Source organism: Nesoenas mayeri, assembly GCF_963082525.1.
Source record: "Nesoenas mayeri genome assembly, chromosome: 1".
NCBI lineage: Eukaryota > Metazoa > Chordata > Aves > Columbiformes > Columbidae > Nesoenas > Nesoenas mayeri.
Window position 1 is genome coordinate 80,999,898 of NC_137541.1, and position 23,409 is coordinate 81,023,306.

The following is a 23,409-nucleotide window of genomic DNA, read 5'->3' on the forward strand; positions in this document are numbered from 1 at the left end:
GGTTGTTGGTTTATACTGTGTATGGCCAGTGACAAGTACAACAGGTATGATATCTTGCCCTCAGTAGAGGAACTGGGAAGGTTTTGGATGCACAGAAGCTTCTGCTTTGGAAAAAGTTTGTGACGTTTTTCCATTATATATTCTGACAGTATAGCTATTCTCCTGACATTTGCCTTAAAAATAGAAGAAGAAATATCCAGCAGATATTCAGGCAGGGAGAGGGGCAGTGAGAGTATCTGGCAGACTCACAGTTCTTTTGTCTGTTTTGCTTGTTATTTGTACTGCCATTGTGTGACTGAGTTCCTATGCTTGGCCAGATTATACCCTCTTGAACAAACCTGACTGGCTGTCCAATACTAATACATTTCATGAGTCATTAATCCCCTCGGCAAACCCGGTTCTTTTCAAAATGGTTGGAAAAGTTCCTATGTTAATCTCTTCTAAGGCACTGTTTGCATATTAATTTCAAAGAAAGTGAGAATAACTCATCCATTTTGGAAGATAAAAGCACATCAGTAATGTGACAATATTACAACGAAGATGAAAACTTAATTGTACCTATTCATAGGTATTTTGTCAAGTGCTCAAGGGGAATAATAGTTGTTGGACATGAACACACTTCAGAGAAGTATGAAATATATCTGATGATACATTCACAAAGCTGAAGCGAACAGATCTTACCTCTGTCTGCACCATGGACATTCTGTAGGACCGCATGTCAGACACCAGGCCCAATATATCTACAAACTCGTGATCGCGGATGTGCTGTAAGAGCCGATCCAGGGCTATGAAGGTTCCTGTTCGTCCCACTCCAGCACTGCAACACACACAGACATGCATCTCATGTCAGGCTTTTCTGATGGGGAGCCAGAAGAAAATCAGTGGTACCACAAAAAGCAGGTGTCCTGCAGCTGCAGGCATCAGATGTAGCTAATCTGAGGTCAGATAGGCTGGTTAATCTATAGGATTTAATGCAACGCTTCCTACTTTGTTTAGATATAGAATGTATGGAGTGGATCGCTCCACAGTTATTTCACCTTCTCATACTCCTCTTTACACACATTCACATGCAGAACGTTTACGCACACACTCATCTACCCTTAGCTGTCCAGTTTTCCCATTTTCACTGCTCCTTTCAAAGGTTTCGCAAGACATCTCTAAACACAAGGGTTGTAGCTGTAACTGCAGAGATCCACTCGGTGGTGATTGCTGCACAGGGCCAGCTGGGATTGAACCTGCATGATTCATTTCTACAGCTCTCCACACAGCAAAGCTCCTGGCTTTTCAAAGGCACCGCACTACTCCAGTTCATCCTCGAAGGACAAATCACCCAGAACAGTCTGCACTCCAGGACTTCTGCCTTGGAAGCATGTAGATGGAAACAGGCAGCACCCACTTGGCTGACAAATTTTCATCCCCTGCTAAGGGAAGCTTAGTGACTAGAAAAAAGACACACTGTTTTGATTTAGAGATTCTTAAGTGAATATGATTCCTTGCATTGTGATTTCACACGTAACATTTGATTTCATTATGGGTGTGGCTTTAGAGGTTCACATGGTGTCCCAACACTATACCTACTACTAAGGACAGAAATATGTCTTAGCAAAAGGTCTTTCTGCTGTCTTGTGGTATTTTTCAGAAAAAAACTTGAAAGTATTTGCAATAAAGTTGAGAAGTTAATCTCAACACAGTTCAACATAACTGTCATGAAACCATATTTTTTTTACCTATGTTTAACAAAAATGCCAGTGTCTCTAATGAGATGAATAGAACAGAACTTTTGACAGATTCAATAATTGATAAATTCATAAATAACAAATGGAGAAGTTGTAATGATGTCAGTTCTATGCCTTCTTTAACACTTGAGAACATTTGAGCTGATCTATACCTATGCATTCTTTCTCCCCCTTGCCACTAATTTCATAGCATTCCTGCTTTTAAACAATGTGGTCTAAGATGTACAGTATACTCTAAAAATGCCATCTTAAAATAACTCTTTCTGCTGCTAGAAGCATCCTAATTAAAAAGAAAATACTACAGTTGTAACCCAGCTCTCTGACTCTTGCTTCTATTCCTTCCCAGAACAATTAAATGCTGTATGAAGGGCTTGGTTTCACAGCACTACACATAAATCTCTTCCCTGGCTTACTAGCACCTTTTTGGATTTTAGAACTCCCAGAACAACATCCCCTATGAATTTCTCCATTAAGTTACAGGGAAGGGCCACATGATTTGCTGCTTTTAGAACTGCTGTTGTTGTTTTGCATTCCAGTAGAACACTAAGTGCTATATCTGGAACTAGAAATGATATTGCTATAAAAGACTGTTTTCTGGGAAGGAGCTCTCAAAATTGTGCAAAGTGGTGGCAAGAGACAGTCAGTGCTGATCATCACATCAGCACCAGGAAAGGCAGCGCTGGAGAGTGCTGGCACATTGTGCAGCAATGTAACTGCTGCCTCTGGGGTAGGTGATGGAGGCTGACATTAATCTCATCGAGCCTTGACTTCCACCAGGAGTGTGTCACCACAATGCACACACATTCAGATATTGCAGACCACCTATTTACGTATTTCTGAGAAATCTGTTCTGAGTAGCTCTCGCATGAGGAGCCACAGAGAGGTTTCAAGTCAGCTGGGAGAATTGCATCAGAAGCCAATCTGGTGTGACATCTTCACTAACATGGCAGCTGCCACCAGAGACACTAGGGGAGCATCTCAATAGAAAGCCAGATGGTGCACAAGAGACAAATTTGACAGCATATAAACCAACCTTCCTCAAAAAAACCCCAAAACAAAACAACAAGAAAAACCACATATAACTGTAAGCAGGGGATACTGGTATAACTGTTAGCACAGGATAGCACTCTCCACATCACCTCCTGAATGCACTGAAAACCGAATGACTGAAGGAGGAGGATCTGCACAGGGGCATACATCTGCTGGGTAGCAGCACGCTGCGGCAGGCTGCTGGCCAGACTGTACCATCCATGTCATGAAGGTGTGGAAATAGGAGAGCAGAGGCAGGCTCTGAGCTGGTGTAAAGCGGGATCATCTGCTGCCCCTCCTGAAGCCATTTGTTGATAAAGTCCAAAGAAATTACTCTCTTTGAGAAAGGAATGCCTTCATGTCTATGGCTTGGGCCTGAAATCCCAGCCCCACTGTAGTCAAAGAGGGACACTAATCCTTTACCCTTACCCCACAGAGAACCATCTCCAGCTAACAGGTGAGCAGAACCCCAAAAACCTCTCCTTCCAGTGGTTTCCCAGCCTATTTAATAAGTTAGATCCTTTAGTTTTCCACTTCCTTGTGGTGTTTACCTGCAATGTATGATCATGGGGCCTTTACTTTTTGCTGATTTCTGCCTGACCATCTGTACAAACTGGAGGATGCTTTCAGCAGCGTTGGTCGTGGGGACACCATGATCTGGCCAGGCAGTGTAGTTAAAATGCATCACATCTTGCACTTCATCAGCCTAATGGGAGAAGCAGAATAGCAGCACGTTCACAGGAGTTTTAACAGTACAGTCACACTCAGTCAGAATTAGGATTTTTTTTGTCATTTTGTGGTGCTTGTTGTTGCTTTTTTTGTGGTTTTGTGTGTGTGGTTTTTGGTTGGTTGGTTGGGTTGGGCTTTTGTTTTGTTTGTTTCACCCCCACTTCCACCCTGGCCCAAATAATGCCTAAGAAATTAAAGTCAGGCAAAAAAGTGGTAAAGAATTTACATGATATTTGATTGAAAGGGGGCAGAGGTATCAGGCCACCCTTATCAAAAGGCCATGAACTGTTGTTTCTGGGTTTGGGATTTGTGTTTTTCTTTGTTTTTCCTCATGGTGGTTTGACTTATTTTGCTTTTAAATCAATAATTGTTCCATCTTTCAAGTCTCGGTTTTTTTCCTCTTTCTATTCTATTCCATTCCCTCTCCTTTTCTCATTTTGCCACAGATAAAGAACAATGTTGTTGACAAACAATCAGGACTGGACTCTGAGAGTTTTTGTTTTCAAGTTTAAATAAAATAAAATAAAAAAACCACAATCTAACCAAAAAAAAAAAAAAAAAGAAGAAAAAGTCATTACAAAGGCAAAGGAAATATTTAGAAAATCATTCATTATTATAAAAAAAACGTTTATAATGCTAAAAACTCTAGTGGCTTTAGGTGAAATAAGATTTTCAACACGATGCATTTTGTGTTTGAGACTTAAAGGAACTCAAGAACATGGGGGGTGAGGAGTGTCATCACCAAAACCCACGGCAAGTAATGACTTTAGCTTTGCTATTCTGGGTTAGGCTAAATACCCATACTTTGGTAACCCCTCTCCAGACACAGACAACAGCAGATCCTTAGGCAAAGGATATTAAAAAATTAGTTCACTGTAAAAGACCCTGAAGTAGCTGGTCTGTTTTTGTAAAGGACAGTTTACCTGAACTCCAAATTGCAGTCTCATCATGATTTTCCATAGATACCAAAAGCCCAACACATTCTGTTTTATATATTTCACTTCAAGCCTGCACCTCATGTACACTTTGCAAATTTTGCACACTTTGCAGTGTGCATGGCCATACAGCACGGCTGAGCAGGACTGAGGTCCTGGGCCAATGCTGATGTGCCAGTGCCCAGCTTTTTTCACATCCCCTCCATATCTCTGACCTTTCATTCACAAGCTGCTGCTGCCAACGAGTGGGTCGCAAAAAACAAAACTGGAAAGACATGCCTGAAAATCTGAGCGGCTTTAATTTGGAAATCGCATGCTCTCACATGCGTGTCAATATTTTACAGGAATATATGAATATTGCAGAATTGCCCTTTTGAAAAATATTTTCAATTTCTACATTGGTATTTTCAAATTTTGAATAGCTTACAGTAAGAAAATATGCCTGAGATAAAGTAGTTTACACATTTGTTGTCACTAATTATTTAGACCACAGAAATGTCCAGAGCTCTGGTACAACTTTTGTTCCAGTCCTGCGCTTTGCTGAGAAATTCACAGAGACAACAATTTTAGGGGCAAGTTTTGTGATTTAGCCATTTGCTCATGCAGAGCGAGGGTAAGGCCATCAATCTCTCAGGCATTTTCCACTGAATGCCAGAAATGGACATAAGTTAAAGAAAAGGCTTGACCAAAATTACTCCCACCCTTTTAGCAGTCATGCAAAATGTTTCACTTACATAGCTAATTCGGAAATTCCTGTAAACCCAGTCTGTGTGCTCCTCCTCCAACAGCATCTCCACCATGATATCTCCATATGCAACAGGATCTTCTGTAAAAGGCCAGTAATGATCACATTTCACCTGAAAGGGAAATAAATATATATATATATATTGTATTTATATAGATATATATATGCATATATAAAAATGCAATCAAAAGCATACTGAACCTCAGTTTTAGAAAAGTCTACAGCGCTATTTGATGGTGCAATAAAAGGTAATATATCCTGCAATGACTTTCTGCTTGATCATTCCTACTTGTGTAACTATGGACAGAAGCTATACATTGGTTTTCTAAAGGGTAGCATTAGCATAGTGAAGAACAGAAATACATAGTATCTTCGTAGATTGTTACTTTTCCTAAGAGAATAGGTCTAAAAGGAGCAAAATAGAGGGCACAAGAACATGTATACATATATAAAAAATAAATTATATTGCAAATATTTCTATTACAATGTCAAGGAAAACATAAAGCACAATATTTGTATTTTATTATTATTATTTAAGCTTAAGAGAATCACAGAATGGTTAAGGGACCACTGGAGGTCATCTTGCTCAACCTCCATGCTCAACCAGGGCCGCCTACAGCAGCCTGCTCAGCACCATGTCCAGATAGATAGATTTTGAATATCTCCAGGGATGGAGACTTCACAGCCTCTAGGCAACCTGTGCCAGTACTCAGTCAACCTCATAGTAAAAAAGTGTTTCCTGATATTCATATGGAATATAATGTGTCTTAATTTGTGCCCATTTTCTCTTGTCCTGTCACTGAGGGGTCCCTTGTCTCCATTCCCTCCCATCATGTGGGAAGATCCCCCTGAACTTTCTCATTTCCATTCAGAAGAGTTCCAGGTTCCTCAGCTTCTCCTCATGTGAAAGATGCTTCTGTCCCTTAATCATCCTGAAATGCCTCATGTTAAGTGAATTAATTGCCATTCCAGTTCTGGTTATGATGCTGTCTCATGAGCAGAAAACAATGTGAAGAAATTCACCCACCAGAAAATAAACATGTTTTCAGAATAGTTTCTTTTATGCTATGTGCACTATTTTGTTACATACCCTTCTTTTCTCATTACACTGAGTGAGCATAACAATAATTTGAGATTTTTGCTGGAGAACCATCTTCCAAAAATCATTCCTAGTTTCTGGCAGTGGTCCTTGGGTTGCAATATATTCCTGGGGTGAATTATAACCCTAAGAAACAATGAGACAGGTCCTGTTTACCAACATTATTAATGCTTTAGAATACATATTTTTCTGTGGCAGACATATTTTTTAACTTGCTCAAGTTCATTTTGTACTTTTTAAAGTGATTTCTAATATAAAGAAACTCCTTAATTATTTTTTGTATTTATTCTGAAATTACAACTTTTGCCAGGTTTTCATGCTCCCAAAGTGTAAGCAATGTAGAATGAAAGACAGAAGATCAATCTATTATACAAATCCTTTGCCCTGAGAACAGGAAATGCAACATTAAAAAAGCAAGTAATGAGAATCCTAAATCAAAGTTCCAGCTTCTTCCAGACTCCGTAATCCAAGGGTTTGTTTAGTTACAGACATAAAACCAAACATAGATGCTGAGCATGCACATCCCAAGTAGTGCCTGTGGTGATTTTTAGTCACTGATGTAAATAGAAGGTAGCAATGAGCAGGATTATGTGCATGTGTTTATGTCGAAAGGACTTAAATCAGTAAAATATTAATTAGAACTCTGCTTAAAGTAATAGAGAACATGCTGAGTCAACACCCTTAACAGATTATCATTGCTACGTTTTTTTTGAGGCCCAGATGCTTTATAACCATGTATTCTTTCTCTTATCTCTATCAACATGCTTTTAGTTGGAAAGACTCCTTCTCCTCTCTAAAACCAAAGAACCATTATAAAGACTATAATAAAAGATCCACAGAATGGTCATTTTGGCATCTGCTATAATCCTCTTTGCTGAGATTGTGCCATCAAAACCACATTTGGAAAGTTATTTCATATTCCTAATAAGAGCAAAAGATATATCCAATACACAGCATGATCCCATGTAAATTGGTCAATTTCTATGCCACTACAGTATGCAGATGGTAAAAATACATGTGATTTGAGATCACTTCCCATAAATAGCTTCCTCCTAGAAGTCAGCTCAAATCTTAGTGTTTGCACTACACAGTTTGCTGTTTGTTTGTCTGCATGGGCTATGTCTCACCTAAGTGTCAATTCTCCATTACCACAGAGACATAGATCACCACTGTTATCTGTGTCTGGAGGCAGATACTCAGTGGAGAAGCAAGCATCAGGAAAAGCCAAGCATTAAGATGACACATCTGTCCTAGTTTCTATAGTCAGTGTTATGCTGTAAGTAGAACTAAAGAGTTGTAAACTATAAAAAGTAGAACTGAGAAATCCAAAAAGAACAGCTACATAAAATCCTATTATCCATAATCCCTTGTCATAGAAGTTTCGTGACTTGTGAATGATGCTTTTGAAGGCTGGAACATTTTTCTTTCTTGATTCACTGTGAGCTCAGGCACTTGCAGCTTGAGGGTTTAGGTTCATGCTCTTGACACATAGAAACTAAGTGCAGTCAGCGTTCTCAGCAGTACGTGCATGGGCGATGCCACACTGACAATAGAGTTTCACTAACTCATCTGAGGGCTCCTCCCTTTTCCGTAATGCTGACTCGGCTCTCTCCAGGTCAGCCAGGGCCAGCTCTGTCTGCTGTTCAGGAGCAGAGTGCAGAAATGCTAATCTGCCTATGGTCCCCAAGTGCAAGGTCTTTTTTAAATAGCTGCTGTGGTGTCCTGCCTCCTCCCCATGCAGAGTTGCCCAATGGATGTTGATCTTCCTGAACACAGCTTACAGGGAGCCACAGCAAGGGGGCAAAACAGAGGGGGAAAACCTTTGCAGCAGCAGCAGCTAAAAGCCTGAGTGACTACACAAGCTCAGGCAAGAGTGGATAGAGCTGATGAGGTTGTTGTTCAACACCAGTGTCAAACTGTTTCACTGCAGCTCTGTGTATATTATCCTAAAGCCCTGGGCTCTACTCCCTGGTAAAAAGCAGCTCTATGCCAGGCAGAGGGAGGCACACCAGGAGCACCAGCAATGAGGCAGAAAGCAGAAGCTCCCTCCATGCACCATCTGGGCTGTGTGCATTTTGTCACTTGTGGAGTATCTCGCTTAATCCTTTTTGTATGTGCTCTAGAAACCTGGAAAATTTTCTTATTTAAAACTTTATGTTTTTCCTTAAACTGTCTTAAAAAGGCACTGAATCACTTAACATTTCCTCCATGTTTCTCTACCAGTCCAATCCAGGTTTCATGAAGATTCACAGCTCACCCAGCACTGCTGTGGTAAAATTTGCCAAAAGCCTTCCCCAACCCCCCTCTCCTTTTAATTTTTTTTTCGTGGCTGGTGAAAAGCAGAGTTCCCTGTAAGCAAAATATTGGAAGCTGAAGGAGATGCTGAGAATGCGACTGAGCTTCCAGAAGATACTGTGCTAATTGCAGGTGACATGCTCTACCTGCTGTGCAGGAGACTGCTCTTTACACTGACCAAGTCTCAGTACTCACAGGAATGTAGTTGGCATTAATGTAGTCAGATCCCTCTTCTTCATTCATTGAAACTAACCGGACACGACTAAAATCATCTGTAAAAGGAAAAGGATAATTTGTCTTTCAAACATGGCACTCTTCTCGAACTAGACAGAATTAAAATTAACCCTATAAAAAATGAAAAAATCTATTAAAAAATAGAAAATGCTCACATTTACCAACAGAGAGCAATGTTTGCTTCAGTAAACACCACATGGGTGCACCATCATTGCTATTCTGCAAAATACACTTTCCAGCTGCCATCTGTTTGGGATCCCTTAGGTTTCATCAAAATAATAAGACAAATATAGTAACACTACTGAGTAGTAGAAAGGACCTCGTGTTTCTCACCTCCAAATTCCAGTCTTGCTAAACATTCCCAGAAAGCTGTCTCTTCAAAGCTAACAAAAACATCCATTGCTTGTCTGTCTCTAAGCGCAGGTTTTAGAACAGGCTTTTATCAGTCAGAAAATCTGTCCAGATTCTCCAGTTCTCTTATTAAGAATCTTCTTTCCCTCTCAAGGGGCTTTAGTAGGAGCCTGTATGCATTGTACTTACATGGCAGGATATTTGTGTAGCGATTTTTACAGCGATTCATGGGAAGATCAGCAGCAAAGTGGGGTATGTCGAGCCCAATCAGTTTTAGCTCCTGAGGTAACAGAAAGAAAAACACCAAGGTCAAACTCACAAACATTCAAAAAAAAATTCTTTGTGAAGTAATTACTTGTGGCATGTGCCAGACTGTAAATGACCATAAATAACTTTGTAAACTGACAGCAGCACTACACTGACTTTCCTGTTCTGATGCCTCTGAGTCTGGCTCCAAGCACGTGGAGAGCAGTTATGTGATCTCTCCTGCTGATGCTGCCAACCCACAGCTGCCATCCAAGGATGTGACTGGAGACTGCTCCTCTCCACCCACACTTAATTAACCAAAACAGTATCAAACCAGGGAATCTGATAAGTTATTCTGCCATGGTCATCCATCTCACTTAAAGGGCTTTCTTCAAGTCCTGAAGTGGCTTATGATCTGTATACTGGGGAATGCTTGGAAGATCATAACCTTCAGTAGCTATATCCAGTATATGAGGACTTTTCACTGGAAGAAAGGGAACATGTCAGCCTCCCAGAAAGGTAGTTAACATCCTGACAGTCCTCCCCAACCCCTTTTAATGTTCAAATTTTTGGGAGCTAGCTCTAGGATGGGGGCTTTTTAGTTTTATACTACTAAACTGACTTTAAATTCTGGGTAATTAAGACAGTGGACTTGAACTGATCATAAAGAGACGCCCTTGCTCCTAAGGAGATTTGTGATATTACCTTCTCATTCCAGTGCTGTCTCTCAAATTATGGGTATTAAAAAAATAAAATAAAGATATTAAAATCCTGTATTCCACTCAGGCTGCCAGCATGTCCTAAACTTAAAGGAAGTGTGTTGGTCTGAAAATTTTCTTGCATTGAATGTGATGAGCCACTCAAATCAGCTTACTAAATGCAGCCTTTAATGACATCAAGATCTGCTTTTAAATTCTGCAGAACTTGAAGTTGACCCACCTAGCAACAGCACACATTAAACAACACAGAGCATAAGAACATGCCACAAGAACCTAACATCTGGAAAAAGCTGATCTAGGCATGGCATGTAGGAGAGGACAGAGTCCTCACAGATTTACCTCAAATTGCAGAGAAAATTTATAATCTGAATCTTTAGCCATATCCTTGATGTAGCCATCAAAATCATCCAACTGGACAGGGCTTTAAAAAAAAGACAACACACACAAAAGAAAGTAAGGAAGAAACCCTTTTTTTATTTGTATTTTTCCCCAAAATACTATCAAGTCATGAATATGTATTTGCAAATGTTAATGCTAGAAAGGAATCACAAAGAAGGGAAAAAATCTTGTGATTCAGTGCCACCAAATGCTGTTTACTTGCAGCATACCATAATAGCACCCGCAAGAGAGGCTGAGAGAGGGGCACTGATGCCTCTGGGTGAGCTGAGTGCTGGTGGTGGTGACAGTAAGCACCCTAGTTTGGGGGGGTTTGGAATTGTCCCACTGGAGGGAAGCCACTGGTCTGAGGTGAGGGGAATGACACACACACCCTTCTTATGATTCTCTGTCCCCGAACTGCTTCTGCAGGTGAGTATGTCCCCAAGGCACAGGTGGCAACACAATAAGCAGTGATCCAGAACTCCATCACAGACCCACTTCAAGCACCATCCCACCAACATGCTTCCAGCACCAGGGCAGCTGTGGCTTCATGTAAGTTGCCTCTTGTGCTGTGTAAATGTTCCTTTCAGATAAGGAAAGCATCTGGCAGAGGGACTTTAAAAACTCATGCAGAAAAATGGATTTCATAGTTAGGGTTTGATTTTTTCAGAAGGTCTGAAAAATAAAAACAAAAAAAAAAACCAAACCCAAACCACATCACCTAAAAATAGCATTTTGGATGCCCCAGCAGTGACTTTTTTCTGCTGGCTTTGAGAACTATACACATTTGTCATCAGAGGTCAAATTCTCCTCCCTGAGAGACGGTGGCTAAAAAAGTAGCATATAACTCTACAAAACCATGCAGAGCTTCAGCAGGTATAAATTACCCTTGATGTAGCAACTCCCATCATTCTATACACTTATTTGCCAGGTAAGGGTCTATCTGCTAGTACAGGCACAGCCTCTGAACATAACAGAGAAATAATTAGGCTAACACTCTGAATAATGAAACACAGGTAAACAGCTTCCTTCACCTAATTATCATGCTCTAATTTACAAGCTACTGAAGCATGTACACAGTAATCTTTTCATTTACTTTCAGGCAATATGCCCAAAGGAACCTGTCTTATCACCACTTAATTACTCCTGTTTACCCATTAGCATTAATGATCTAATGTTCTAGCAACAACTGTAATGAGAACCTCATGTCAAGAGAGAAATATCACTAGAAATAAATGCATCCCAGTTTTTCACATTTGTCATTTTTAACTAAGGATAAGCTCTGTTGGAACTACTAAGTTGGATAATTGATCTTTTCCCTGATGACTAATTTTCTATCAGTAAGGAGCTGTTTTACCACAATCTATCTGTTGAGAAGAATTGCTTTCATCCAATTATTGTTTGTGTTCTGCCTTCAGACATCTCACGCTGTGTTTACCAAGAAGTTTTCTGTGTCTGTAACTGCAATATCACTATACCAGGTACTCCATAATGCATGTTTAGTCTAAGGTGACATATTTTTATATTACTTTAAATATGAAAGAAATTACATACTTGGTCAGCTTTCTCTTCTTTAACCCATTTTTACTCCTGTAAAGAAAAAAAAAAAAAAAAAAAAAAGGTGTTTTCATTCATTATATTATGCACAGTCTTTATTCAAAGTTAGTAGTGATTTAAGAACATATGTTTTCTGGTTGCCATCATCTCAGCATGAGATTGGTGATAACATGGTGGACATTTTTAAGTTGAGAGCAACATTTCCATTGACACCAATGGAATGTGTTTTCCATTCTGTACCTCTAAGAATGAGCTGCTTGCGAAAGAGAAAACCTGTGCCCAACACAAGCAATGGGTCCTCTACAAATCCTGACCCGAGCCTGGCAGGAGGCTTTGCTGCTGCAGGGAACAGAGCATGACGGTGTCCCCCAGCTCTAGCATGCTGGGAACCTGGATGCCAACGCTAGAGAGCAACCAGGAATGAGAAGCGTCTGTTGGGTAAAGGGAGAAGATCACCATTTGCAAATTCATGGAAGGGTGCAGGAAAAAGGAAAGGGCCTGAACACTATTTCTCACCCATTTCATAACCTGGTTATGATGATCGATGAAGACAATGGCAAGTGTCCTACTGACTTCAGCAGGACTCAAGCTTAAACCTTAGATAATCTTAACTGACTTTTAACAGCTAGAGATAATTATGCCTGTCACATACTGCTCTGTCTTCACATGATTTATAAGTGATATAATTCACTTGTGACAGTTGCGAGCAAGTTATGAGCGTGTTCAGCAGTATAACCCACAAGTATATGGACTTAAGAACTGCACTACACTAACTACCCCACCATGTCGGTTTTTTTGGAGGTTTATGTACTCATTTTGTTGTTGCTACAAATAAAGTTAAGCACTCAAACAGTTTAAATGCACAAACACCATGGAATAATTTGGCTAGAGGTTTGAAAACACTGATCCCCTCCATTAAACTAGCCACAGAGCACAGATTTTTGCTTACTCAAAAGGGATTTTAGTAGTGTCATATTTGGTTTTCCCTGGCATTAAACAATATCTTTTCATTAATCACATTATAATGATACTACTTTAAATTTCATGATAGTAAAATAATATCTAGATATATTGTGTCACAGCTTCAATCAGTAAAATAAAGGTGAAGACTTTAAATTTCAAAATAATGTAAAAATACAGATGAAATATTTAAAAGTGGAATATTTTTATTTTTCTACCTTGTTAAGTTTAGCAATGAAATTTAAAAATATATTCATTTCCAAAATTAAATTTTACAAAATGTTCAGTTTATGGAGCAGCCACAAGCTGTAGTAAGTTTATTATCTTGTAAAGGTACATTTCCATTTAGATGTGGAGCTTTGGCTGCAGAGTTAACAAGAGCAATACCAGCATTACACTAATGTGGAGATTTACTTTGCAAATTACTTATAAACCTATTCATCCTACCATGTTATCTATACAGATACTATTTGTATAGCAACTGTACATTCATGTGTTCTATACACATAACATAGTAGTATATTTTGCACTTCAAAGATTTTTTTTCAAAGAAAACTTAAAATTAATTTATCTAAATTATTCAACACATTTCTATCCCCTCTAACTACGGCAAACCTTTGAATGTTGTGCACATTGGAATTCATTTCAAAATAAAAAAATATCTAAATGCTGCTTATGATGGAAATGCTTCTAAGAATGCTTCTTCCAAAGAACACTTCAAGAAGCAATAAAACAAATGTTTGACATGCATTTCTCAGTAACAATTTCTTGTGCTTTGATAGTCTCAAGAGGCCTTTGTTTCTTAGCATTTCAATTGTTTCCTGAATGTTTATAAATATTTTAAACCAATTTATACGCAAAACAGAGACATCTGAAACATTAGCTGCTGTTTCATCTATTCTTCCATTTACCATATAGATTAACATACAAAGAGAGGGATTAATCTCATCTCATTCAACTTCAGCTCCTTTTAACTTGGTCATGTAGACTAAAATATGTAGTTTTATTGAAGAGGAAACCTCTGAAGAAAGATACACATTTGTAAAGGTGAGTCAATGCACATTAATGCATATTAAACAAAAAGAGGCAAAAGGGCAAAAGAGGGAAATGACCCTTTTTGCAGCAGTGCTACTGAAAGCAGCCACCTTGGGCTTCGTGACCATTAAGAGAGTTAAGAGAGAGCAGTGTGACCTCCACAATAATAAGCTGCTTGCTTGAGCCTCCATCACAGTAAAACTTCGATAGTTAGTTGAGTTTATGTCAGACAAGTTAGAAATCAATATATTATTAGCCTTGGAGAGATGTGGAAGACTTCCATTGACTCTTCAGCTGGTTTTGCCTGGAGAACATGCTTTTATTTTCATGGGAGAAGAAATGGACCTTCTTTTGTTACAGAAACTCACTCACGTTTCTGAGCCCTTCAAATTTGGATGGGTTTTTCTACAGAGCCAATGTGACTCGAAGAAAACTAGCCTCAGAAATCCCTATGGTGAAGTTTTCTATGACTACCATGGCTACTACCATGTGGTAACACCTGGGAAAATGTTTGATCAAAAGTAAATCTTAACCTCAGTAACAAATACATTTTTGTACATCATTATATCTTGGACTCAAGACCATCAAGACCTTTCTTTTTTAAGGTAAGCATTTTTAGATCATAGTCAATTATAATTATTTGTTAAACAGTTTGTAAAACAGTTCTGGTTCTAAATAGGCCCTGGGGCTTTGTTGTTTAGTTATTTTCAGGAAAACCCCAATCAGTTGTTTACTAACTCTTTATAAATAATTTATGGACTAAACTATCAAATATACACACGTACACATAGATGCATGCACACAGACACCTAATTTTTACATTTCAGGACTACTAGTTTGTATGAATTCTCAGTGAACCATTGCTTCCAAAAGTAAAACTTCTACTGATCTCAGGAGAGCAAAACTGCACCTATAAAAACGAAGGTGTTTGATATCACACACCAAACACGTAGGGCACAATCAAGCAATTTTAGTAATAGCAGCAGCAGCAGAAGGCAATGCCAGGCAATGAACAGATGAATAACTGAGACAAAAGAAGCCAGGACATATAACAAAGTGGCAAAAATTGCAAAGAGAACAATGAAATGAAAATGATGACCACCATAAGATTAGCTTTTTAATATCAAAATGGGTTGGAGAATAAAAAGACACACTAGATGAAGCAGGGTAGCAAATACTTTGATACCCACATCCTCTCCAGTCCGTCTTCTAGTACAAAAAAATTATAACTTCAAAAGATTTGACCCATTTGAAAATAAGGTATCACACATTTTTCATGTAATAGAAATTAACATTGTTTATACATTGCATATGGAAAAACAAGTAAATCACTTACCAAGGATTAATATAAAATGCCAAAAGATAATCAGTCCAAAGGCATGAGGGTAGCAGAGTTAGGAAAGCAAATACACTTCTACGCCTGTGAGCATTAATAAATAACATATATAAAGATGAAAAAGTGAGTAGAGTTAGTAAGACAAACGGAAATCAGGAGATCAGAAAATTCTACTTTAAAGATCAGCTAAATGCATAACAGCTTTCTCTTACTTACTTTATCAGAATATTATTAATATCCATAGAATTTTTGTTCCTCAACCTGACATCCTATGTAGGATTTTCAGCTATTCAACAGAAAATTCTATATGAGCAAAATACATGTGTTTTGTAGTATTGATTTTGGTCAATTATTTTAAATCAATGTTAATTGATAAACTGGCAGATTTTCAGAGGGTAAAGTGTGTTTGAATATTTCATTCACATGTTTATGTCCATTATATAAGTGGTGCTAAGTCTATTTTCTGATGTTTTGAGCTATTTCAGGACAGACATAGTTTGTTTTTACCGTGCACAACTCTGACAATCTCCCATGCTTGCTTCTGCAAGTGAATCTGTGGATATTATAACATCTGTACCAGAGATAAGTTCAGATCATTCCAATATCTCTAATGAGTCAGATTCCTAGAAATATCCATTTTTCACAGTCCCATTTTTAGGTGCCTTAAATTATTTCCCAGGTTTTCAACAAAACATTATTTGAATTTCTTCTAACCATAGCTTCTATGAATAGCTACTCACAGCAAGTTTCACAGTGGCTAAAGGAAATTTGAGTACAAAATCTTTCTAAACTCCTGTATTTGCAACCTGTTTACCAGATTAAGTTATGCATTAATCCAGGGAACATCAGGCCAGTTCTACCTGTTGGTGAAGTGGGCTATAGGTACTTTGCAAATGTGAAAAACTCTTGAAATAAACAAAATTGTCCCAAGAGCAGATTTTTTTTTTTTTCCAAATACACACTCAGTGTGGTTTTTCCCTGTGGGAAAATCTGTTGTTCTAAAAGCAATATCATCCTTCTACAACTGGTATAAAGAGGAGGCTAACATGCTCGCAGACCTAGTTATGTTGCTCACGGATTAGGAACTCCAATATCTAAAACAATTTATTTCATTCAACATATGCAAACTACATAATTGTGGAATAAATACAGTATTGTTTTCCTGGAATTATATTGTGTTCCACCTACTGCTCAGGTGTACTGAACGATTTTATTTAATTAAAAGAAAGAGAAGTAGAGATTGCTCAAATCCTGAAAACTCAGCTGAGCTGAGCTTTCTTTAGGAATCAGTGGATATGCTCATAGCTTGCTTATTAGTTCCCTGGAATGACCCAAGAAAAAAAGGTTTCTTAATCCTGTTATCTGTCTTTAGGGCCAAATTTTCCATTTGGCTGCCTGGATGGAGAGTGAATCTGGTCTTGACATTAGACAACAAAGACACATAAAACAAGGTATCTTTACTAACTCTCAGAGAAGCCAGGACCATAAGATTAGGGCACACCACCTTCAGTTACCAAAAATTTGTGGAGAAGCAGGAATATTTTCCCTGATTTATATTTTTATGACATAATTTATGTATGTATAGTTATGTACACATATATATACACACATATATACACATATACTAAATCAAGCAACAAGAACCTTCACTTTCACATCCAAGCCTATTAATTAATTCCCCTTCCCATAAAAAAAGACTTTTTAACAATTTTAATAACATCTGTTGCTAGTTCAATCATTTGATTCAAGCTTGGATATTTAATTAACATGAGTGTTTGATCTTCTGCTGCCTTTGCCATTAATATAGTCCAAGTAAGAGAAGCTGAAAGAGAGATTAGTTTGTACTGTATAGAGCTGGCTGCTACTAAAGCTAAACCAAGCAAGTGAAGCTTGTTTAATACCCAGTTAATTAGCAGCACAGTGAGGTATTGACAAGATTTGCTGGGCTTGTTAGTTCGGTTTGCATGCTTATTAGCAAAAGGCTTGTTGTGGTGCAGCGTCAATCCATTTAATCCTGTCCTTGCTGGCAGGCTGTGTCCCATGCGATCACGGAAGCAGTTCCCTGTGCACCAACTCCTCCCTCCAACCTCTTGGCTGTGAATAAAGCTGACCAAGGCTGTAAACCCAAGGATTGTGTTTTCATCTTCCTGCATACTGGAATGGGGCTTTAGGGGGCTGACTATACTTTTAAATATCTGTGCTTGAACTTGCTGTAAAAGTTAAGAGGTTTTTGTGGAGACTGGTGATAAAAAAACGGGTTGGTCATTAGCACAAATTTGTTTATCAAAGTAGAAATGAAAACAACCACAGGGGTGACAGTCAGGCAGGTCTCAAGAGCCCTTTTGCTTCTGTTAAAGCTAATTCTACAGCCTTTCTGTGATCAAATGCTTCTCTTCGGCTGATGGTGCCAGTGACAGCTTAGAGTCCACAGTCAGTGCCTGCAGCTCTTGTAGGTGGTTTTCTAGACTAGCAAGAATGCGGGGTTTTTTGAGTTATTTCAACAGCACTGAACATTAAGTTCCAGTAAATATTTGATCTGGCTTGTCCATGTCTTGCTATGCAAGGAAAAATTACTTAATGGCAGTGTATGATGACAGTTGCTAATTGGTCACCTAAAGGCAAGCTTGCTCCTAGATGTAAATATATCTCTATGGAAGTGCTAATGGCTTTACAGATCAAGTTTCTACACTTGTGATATTTTAGGAAATACGTCTGGAAGAAAAAGGAAAAAAATATTCTTTCACAACACAGCTATGCAACTTGATTGACATATATATACGTCATTCCCTACTGAAAACAGCAGATGGCAGAATACATAGTCTTGACTCATCATTCAAGAAATAAAATATTGAAATAACAGGTACAGTAGTTTTATCATAGACAGGGACAGTGATGATATAAAAAATAAGCACTTCAGATTAAATATCATATTTTAAAAAAACAGAGATGGGAAAAAACATAATTAAAAGTTTTGCCTCAAACACTCACCAGTTATAGGGAAGCTTTCCATCTCTCTCTAAAGATGCAAAATTGACAAAGGTTCCAGCCCCACACTCCCTGTTTCAGGAAGATCATTAGATACAAAGTTAGTATTTTTTGATTCACAATGCGTGTGAATTTAGTGATTTAATAGAGGACTCTCAGAGTTTTGAAGGAGTGCTGAGAACTTACACCTGTGACTAAGTCTGATATATTCTGTGATAAACATATCTGAAATCCTTTAATACAGTTATCCAAATGCAATAGATGTTCAACACTATCTGAGATCAGGTTCCCTAATAATGCTTTAAAAGAGTGAAACAAGGGAGAAGTTGCTAATAAAGATCTCAAATAGACCTCATCTTCAGCTCAGATTCAGGGCTTTCTGTAGTCTGGTACTAGCACTAGTTGCTGGCCTCAGTACATGTGCTAAATGTTTACCTTTCTATACTAAATATTTACTAACCCAGCTCTAAAGATTGAGCATGGTAATTGACAGAAGCATGGTAATTTTGAATTCACAAAATAATTTTGAAAACCCCCAGAATTTCTTGAATAACATTCCAGTGAATTTACTGCAAGTGCATTATTTTCAGCTACAAATGATAAATTGACCTGACTATTTTTGATTCCTTGATTTAAGCAAACAATTGCTTGCAGCTTCTTACTGGTTTTTCTTTTAAAATTTCCTCCTGGGACTATCATCTTCTGTGGCTAAAAGCAGCGATGAAGAGAAAAAGCTTTGGGCTGCCTGCACAATAATTACCTAGAGAGAATTAATTTAGCTGGGATTTTCACGTAGCAAATTACATGTAAAAGGAACAAATCACATAATGTTCACTGAAAGATGGAGCCTGCAAAATATGTGTGATGTGGTCATTTGTGTCATGAAATACATAGCCAAGACATGACACATAAAATACAGTGTCTGATAAGTAGTCAAGTGCAAGATTCATCACTTAATTTTTTTTACATGAAATCATTTCCTTTCTTGACACAGGAGTGTAAATTAATATAAAATATATTATGTAGATTATAAAAGTATGAAGACTCCAGGACTCTTCCAAAACCAGGAAGGTTTGGAGAAACCTCCACAGTTCATCTAGAATGTAGCATAACACATATTAAAGTGAACTGTTACAGGTAAGATCACTAGGAAAAGGAAACTGAATTTCAATATTCAGGTACAAATCATGGGTACAGATAGGTGAAGAAACTGTAGGTTCTGTAAAAAAGATTTACTCCTACAATATGATTTTTCCCTTCGTCCATATGATAGAACAAATGGGGATCATTAATACTGTACTTGAACAGTAGGACCTGAGATCCCTTCTGGATTTATGTGTCTCAGTGTACATTCCTCTGCATCTTAACTGTGTAGAAAGGCAAGATCTAGGTGAGCCCATATGCTTCATCCCATGCTACAATTCCCATAGGAAGGAATGCCACGTAAATGCAGAATGCATATAACTGGAAGACAAGGATTTGGGGGCAGACTGGCACATGCTCTAGAGAGAGACTCTCAGGGCCCTGGATGCATCCTTCCTTGTCCTGGGGATTTGGCTGCCAGGGCTCAGGACTTCCACGGCCTCTGAAATGCAGCATCCTGGACCTGATGAACAAACCATCTTATCAGTTTATATGGAAATTTTCCTGTTCCAAATCATATGAAAGATTTGCAAAGCATGCTGATATTCGATTCATTTCTAGTCGCCTCAGATCCTAATCATCCTTTAGGTTCTTGACACAACCCTTTTGTAATAAGGGATTATACTTCTTATGGACCCAATCTTGCAAAGCTCAAAATGAGACAAAGGTTGAGGCTTATAACTGAGGTCAAGAATGAAAGGAGATAAAAGGAGAAGACATGATATTTCTAGACAGCAGCAGGACAATGACTTTGAAGGTATGCTGTTCACAAACATCTGGAGCAGCATCCATGGACACAAGCATCCTCAATTGCAACTATTATCATGATGTGTTTGTTATTGTCTGGAATTTTTGGAATTAGCATAAATTTGGACTTACCTGGCCATTTGTAGATGTTTTCTCCTAAGTACAACAAGAGTCACCAGCAGCAGTCCAATCAGAAGGATACTTAGTATGGCTAACACAGAAATTACCACCACGTTGGGATTCATCTCAGTGACTGTACATACAAATAAGGGCTCTTGGTTATTCAATTCAGAAACAGCAACAGGTTTGTTTTGGTTTTGATGTTTTGTTTTCTCTTTTTTTTTTTTTTCCCCCGAATGTTCATAGTGTGATTTTTTTGACCTGATCTCATTCAGCTTGCAGTGTTACAGAGAGAAAAATTTACCACTAGAGAAAGGGAGGTTTTGAGTAGTTATTGCTCTTACAAAATTTGTGTTGGGAAATTATTTCACTCTGGCATTTTGTTAAATTTTTGCATGTTTGGTGTTGTGTTGTTTTTTGTTTTTGTTTTTTTTTGGTTGGTTGGTTGGTTTTGTTCTAGTTTGGGGTTTGTTTTTTGTCTCCAAATCACATTTCAACTCTGAAGTTCTTCTTCAACAATGATCAATGCCTTTTCCAACCAAAAGCAAAATAACTGGCTGAGGCTCTGTAATTTGTGGTTTGAAATTGATTGAATTACTTTGCCAAATCAATTGCAACAAAATATTCTGTTTTAAATAAGAGATGGCATCAGCTCTCAATAATAAAACTTTGTTTTTGTTCCCTGTTACATGCTTGTCAATTGTACTACTATAAGACCATATGCCTGCTTATTATAGAAGAAATCATCTCTAGTTCAATTGCTCAGAATAACTCTACATACACAGTTGTCTAGAGAAGCATTTTTTAGATCAAAAATCATAGATTTTTAAGCTAAGTATCAGACACTGAACTCCAGCATGGAGTAGTGTATGATATACAGGACCTGTGACTAAAGCTACATAACTTCCTGACTAAGCAGAAATGACACTGATCATTCCTAAAGGGAGATTTTAAAGAAAAGTCCAGTGCTTTGGGCAGTTCAACACTGATATTCTTTCTTCAGTGTCAGTACAGAGCCAGGCTTCACAACATGCCCAGGGAGCCTCCATCAGGAGCTATCCCTTCGGAGTGTGACTACTCAAGACCCAGCAATGGCCATTCTCTTTCCCTCTCACTCTATCTTCACTTTTTGACTGAATGCAGAGAGCAATTTTTTGCCTTGGCAGTGTACAAATGTTTTTTTCCTCGTGTTTAGACTTGGCTGAGATCGCATTTTTCTCCATAACTGTCATGATGCAGTACCCAGTTCAGCCTTGACACCACAAACAAGGTCCTTGATTTCTAAAACTCAGGAAAGAACTGAGCTTCTAGTTTATATTATTTCCAAAGCTGCTTCCCCATCCCATCCACATCTGGCAGCCTTTCCATGATGCAAACAACCCCTGTGGCCATCATTACTAAGAGACACTATAGAAGGCAGGGAGAAATAGATGTTTTAGCTGAAGGAGGAAGAAGAAAGCAGGAAAGTGCTGCTTACCCATGGTGGAAACTGCAATGAAAGTGGGGATGCTGGGGCTATTGTGGCTGAAGGTGGTCACACTGCAGTTGTAGGAGGTGGCAGGGGTTAGGCTGGAAATGGTCACTACATGTGAAGAAACAGTGACAGGTTCCTGCAGACAAGGGGAAAAATACACGGAAGTTGGTCTCTCCTGTAAATACAAGAGCACAAATCAGGGCGCCCCTCTCCACCCATACATTTGACCAGTTAAAGTCAGATCTGATGAAAGAAACCAGCACTTTGAAACCCAGGGAAGGTAATCAGGGCCTTCCCTTGAAAACAGGCAGGTAGCCTGGCAGTGTGGCCAAAGAGAGGAGAGGAACAGGGATGAGAACAGTAGCAGAAACAACCCAGAGCACCCCACGGAACCCCAGGGCCTCCTGGGGAGGGCAGGACAGTGCCAAAAGAAAGCAAATATAACATATACATTGACTGAAAGTAACAGCTCCACAAGGTCCTCAGATGCTTTTCCCTACTCTGCATCAGAATCAAGTGTGGGTTGCAGATGCAAAAATAGGGACACTGAGCTAGTGGTTTAGAAAGGGAAGAAGGAGAGATTTTATGAATGAAATCAGTCCAGATGGGGAGTGTGAGATGCTGTAACAAGTCCTAAACACTGGATTTTTGCAGTGGTCTGTTGTCAGTCATGGGCTCTTTCTAGGCTAGCAAGGGTTCCTCTTGCAGTGCAATTCTGAGGTATGTTACACAGATAAAATCACATGTACACAACAGAGGAGATTTTTATTCCCTGAGCTGAAAAGAGGGGCTGCAGTTTGGCAGTTGGCCCTGGTTGGATGTATTCCATTTTCCCCTCTGGGAAATTTAAATTGTTCAACCAAAACTCAAGATGTTCAAAACTGCAAAGTTGTGGCTTTTCATTTTGCTGATTTAGAAATGGAGGAAAGGGACAAAAATGTTAATGTAATTAGTATGGAAAATCACAAAAAAATAATTGTCACCAGTCTAATGGGAAAGCATCCCTTTCTACAGATCAAAAAGGAGCCCTTGCCCTTTTTTGTAGAAACAAAAAAGAAAGTGACAAACCTAATGAGAAGTGAACTGACAATCTCTGTGTATTTCCCAGTGCCAGATGTTCATGTCAACAAATGAGACACCAACTGAAGCTCCTGTCAATTGGAGCAGTCTTTTCATTATGTTCTTAAAACATATCTGCTCTGCACTGGAGCTACAAATCCTGTGGTACCTTCCTTGCCTGACCACAGCGTCATTTTGAATCTCTGGTAAGTGGATGACTTCACTGTCTTTAGCTATTCACTGTGAAAAAACCAAGAATCTAGATATGGAATCCAAACTATCCAAAAGATTAAAGTGCATTTAAACTTTTTTTTTTTTCTTTAGTCAGTGCCTTTCTCAATTTAAAAAGTATATTAAATAATTCAGACTGGTCATCCATAGGATTAAAGAGAGTGTATGTCTCTTTTGAGATACTCAGTGGTTTGAGTGGGTTTTTTTTACTTTCTTTTGTTTTTTTCTGAATGATTCCCCACTATGTGTTACAGTCCACATGGAGA

General features: G+C 38.6%; 1 protein-coding gene across 1 annotated transcript in view; it reads right to left on the reverse strand.

Moving 5' to 3' along the window:
• PTPRO (protein tyrosine phosphatase receptor type O) overlaps nt 1-23,409 on the reverse strand; it is a gene marked incomplete at both ends in the record, with an annotated part of 157,564 nt that overhangs the window by 3,651 nt on the left and 130,504 nt on the right. Inside the window, 12 exons of the mRNA XM_080363397.1 lie at nt 682-817; nt 3,317-3,471; nt 5,164-5,286; nt 6,265-6,399; nt 8,764-8,840; nt 9,343-9,433; nt 10,458-10,539; nt 12,051-12,086; nt 15,385-15,468; nt 18,373-18,441; nt 20,392-20,512; nt 21,857-21,989. Coding sequence (XP_080219523.1) covers nt 682-817; nt 3,317-3,471; nt 5,164-5,286; nt 6,265-6,399; nt 8,764-8,840; nt 9,343-9,433; nt 10,458-10,539; nt 12,051-12,086; nt 15,385-15,468; nt 18,373-18,441; nt 20,392-20,512; nt 21,857-21,989 — 1,242 coding nt within the window. The remainder of the gene's footprint in view (nt 1-681; nt 818-3,316; nt 3,472-5,163; nt 5,287-6,264; nt 6,400-8,763; nt 8,841-9,342; nt 9,434-10,457; nt 10,540-12,050; nt 12,087-15,384; nt 15,469-18,372; nt 18,442-20,391; nt 20,513-21,856; nt 21,990-23,409) is intronic.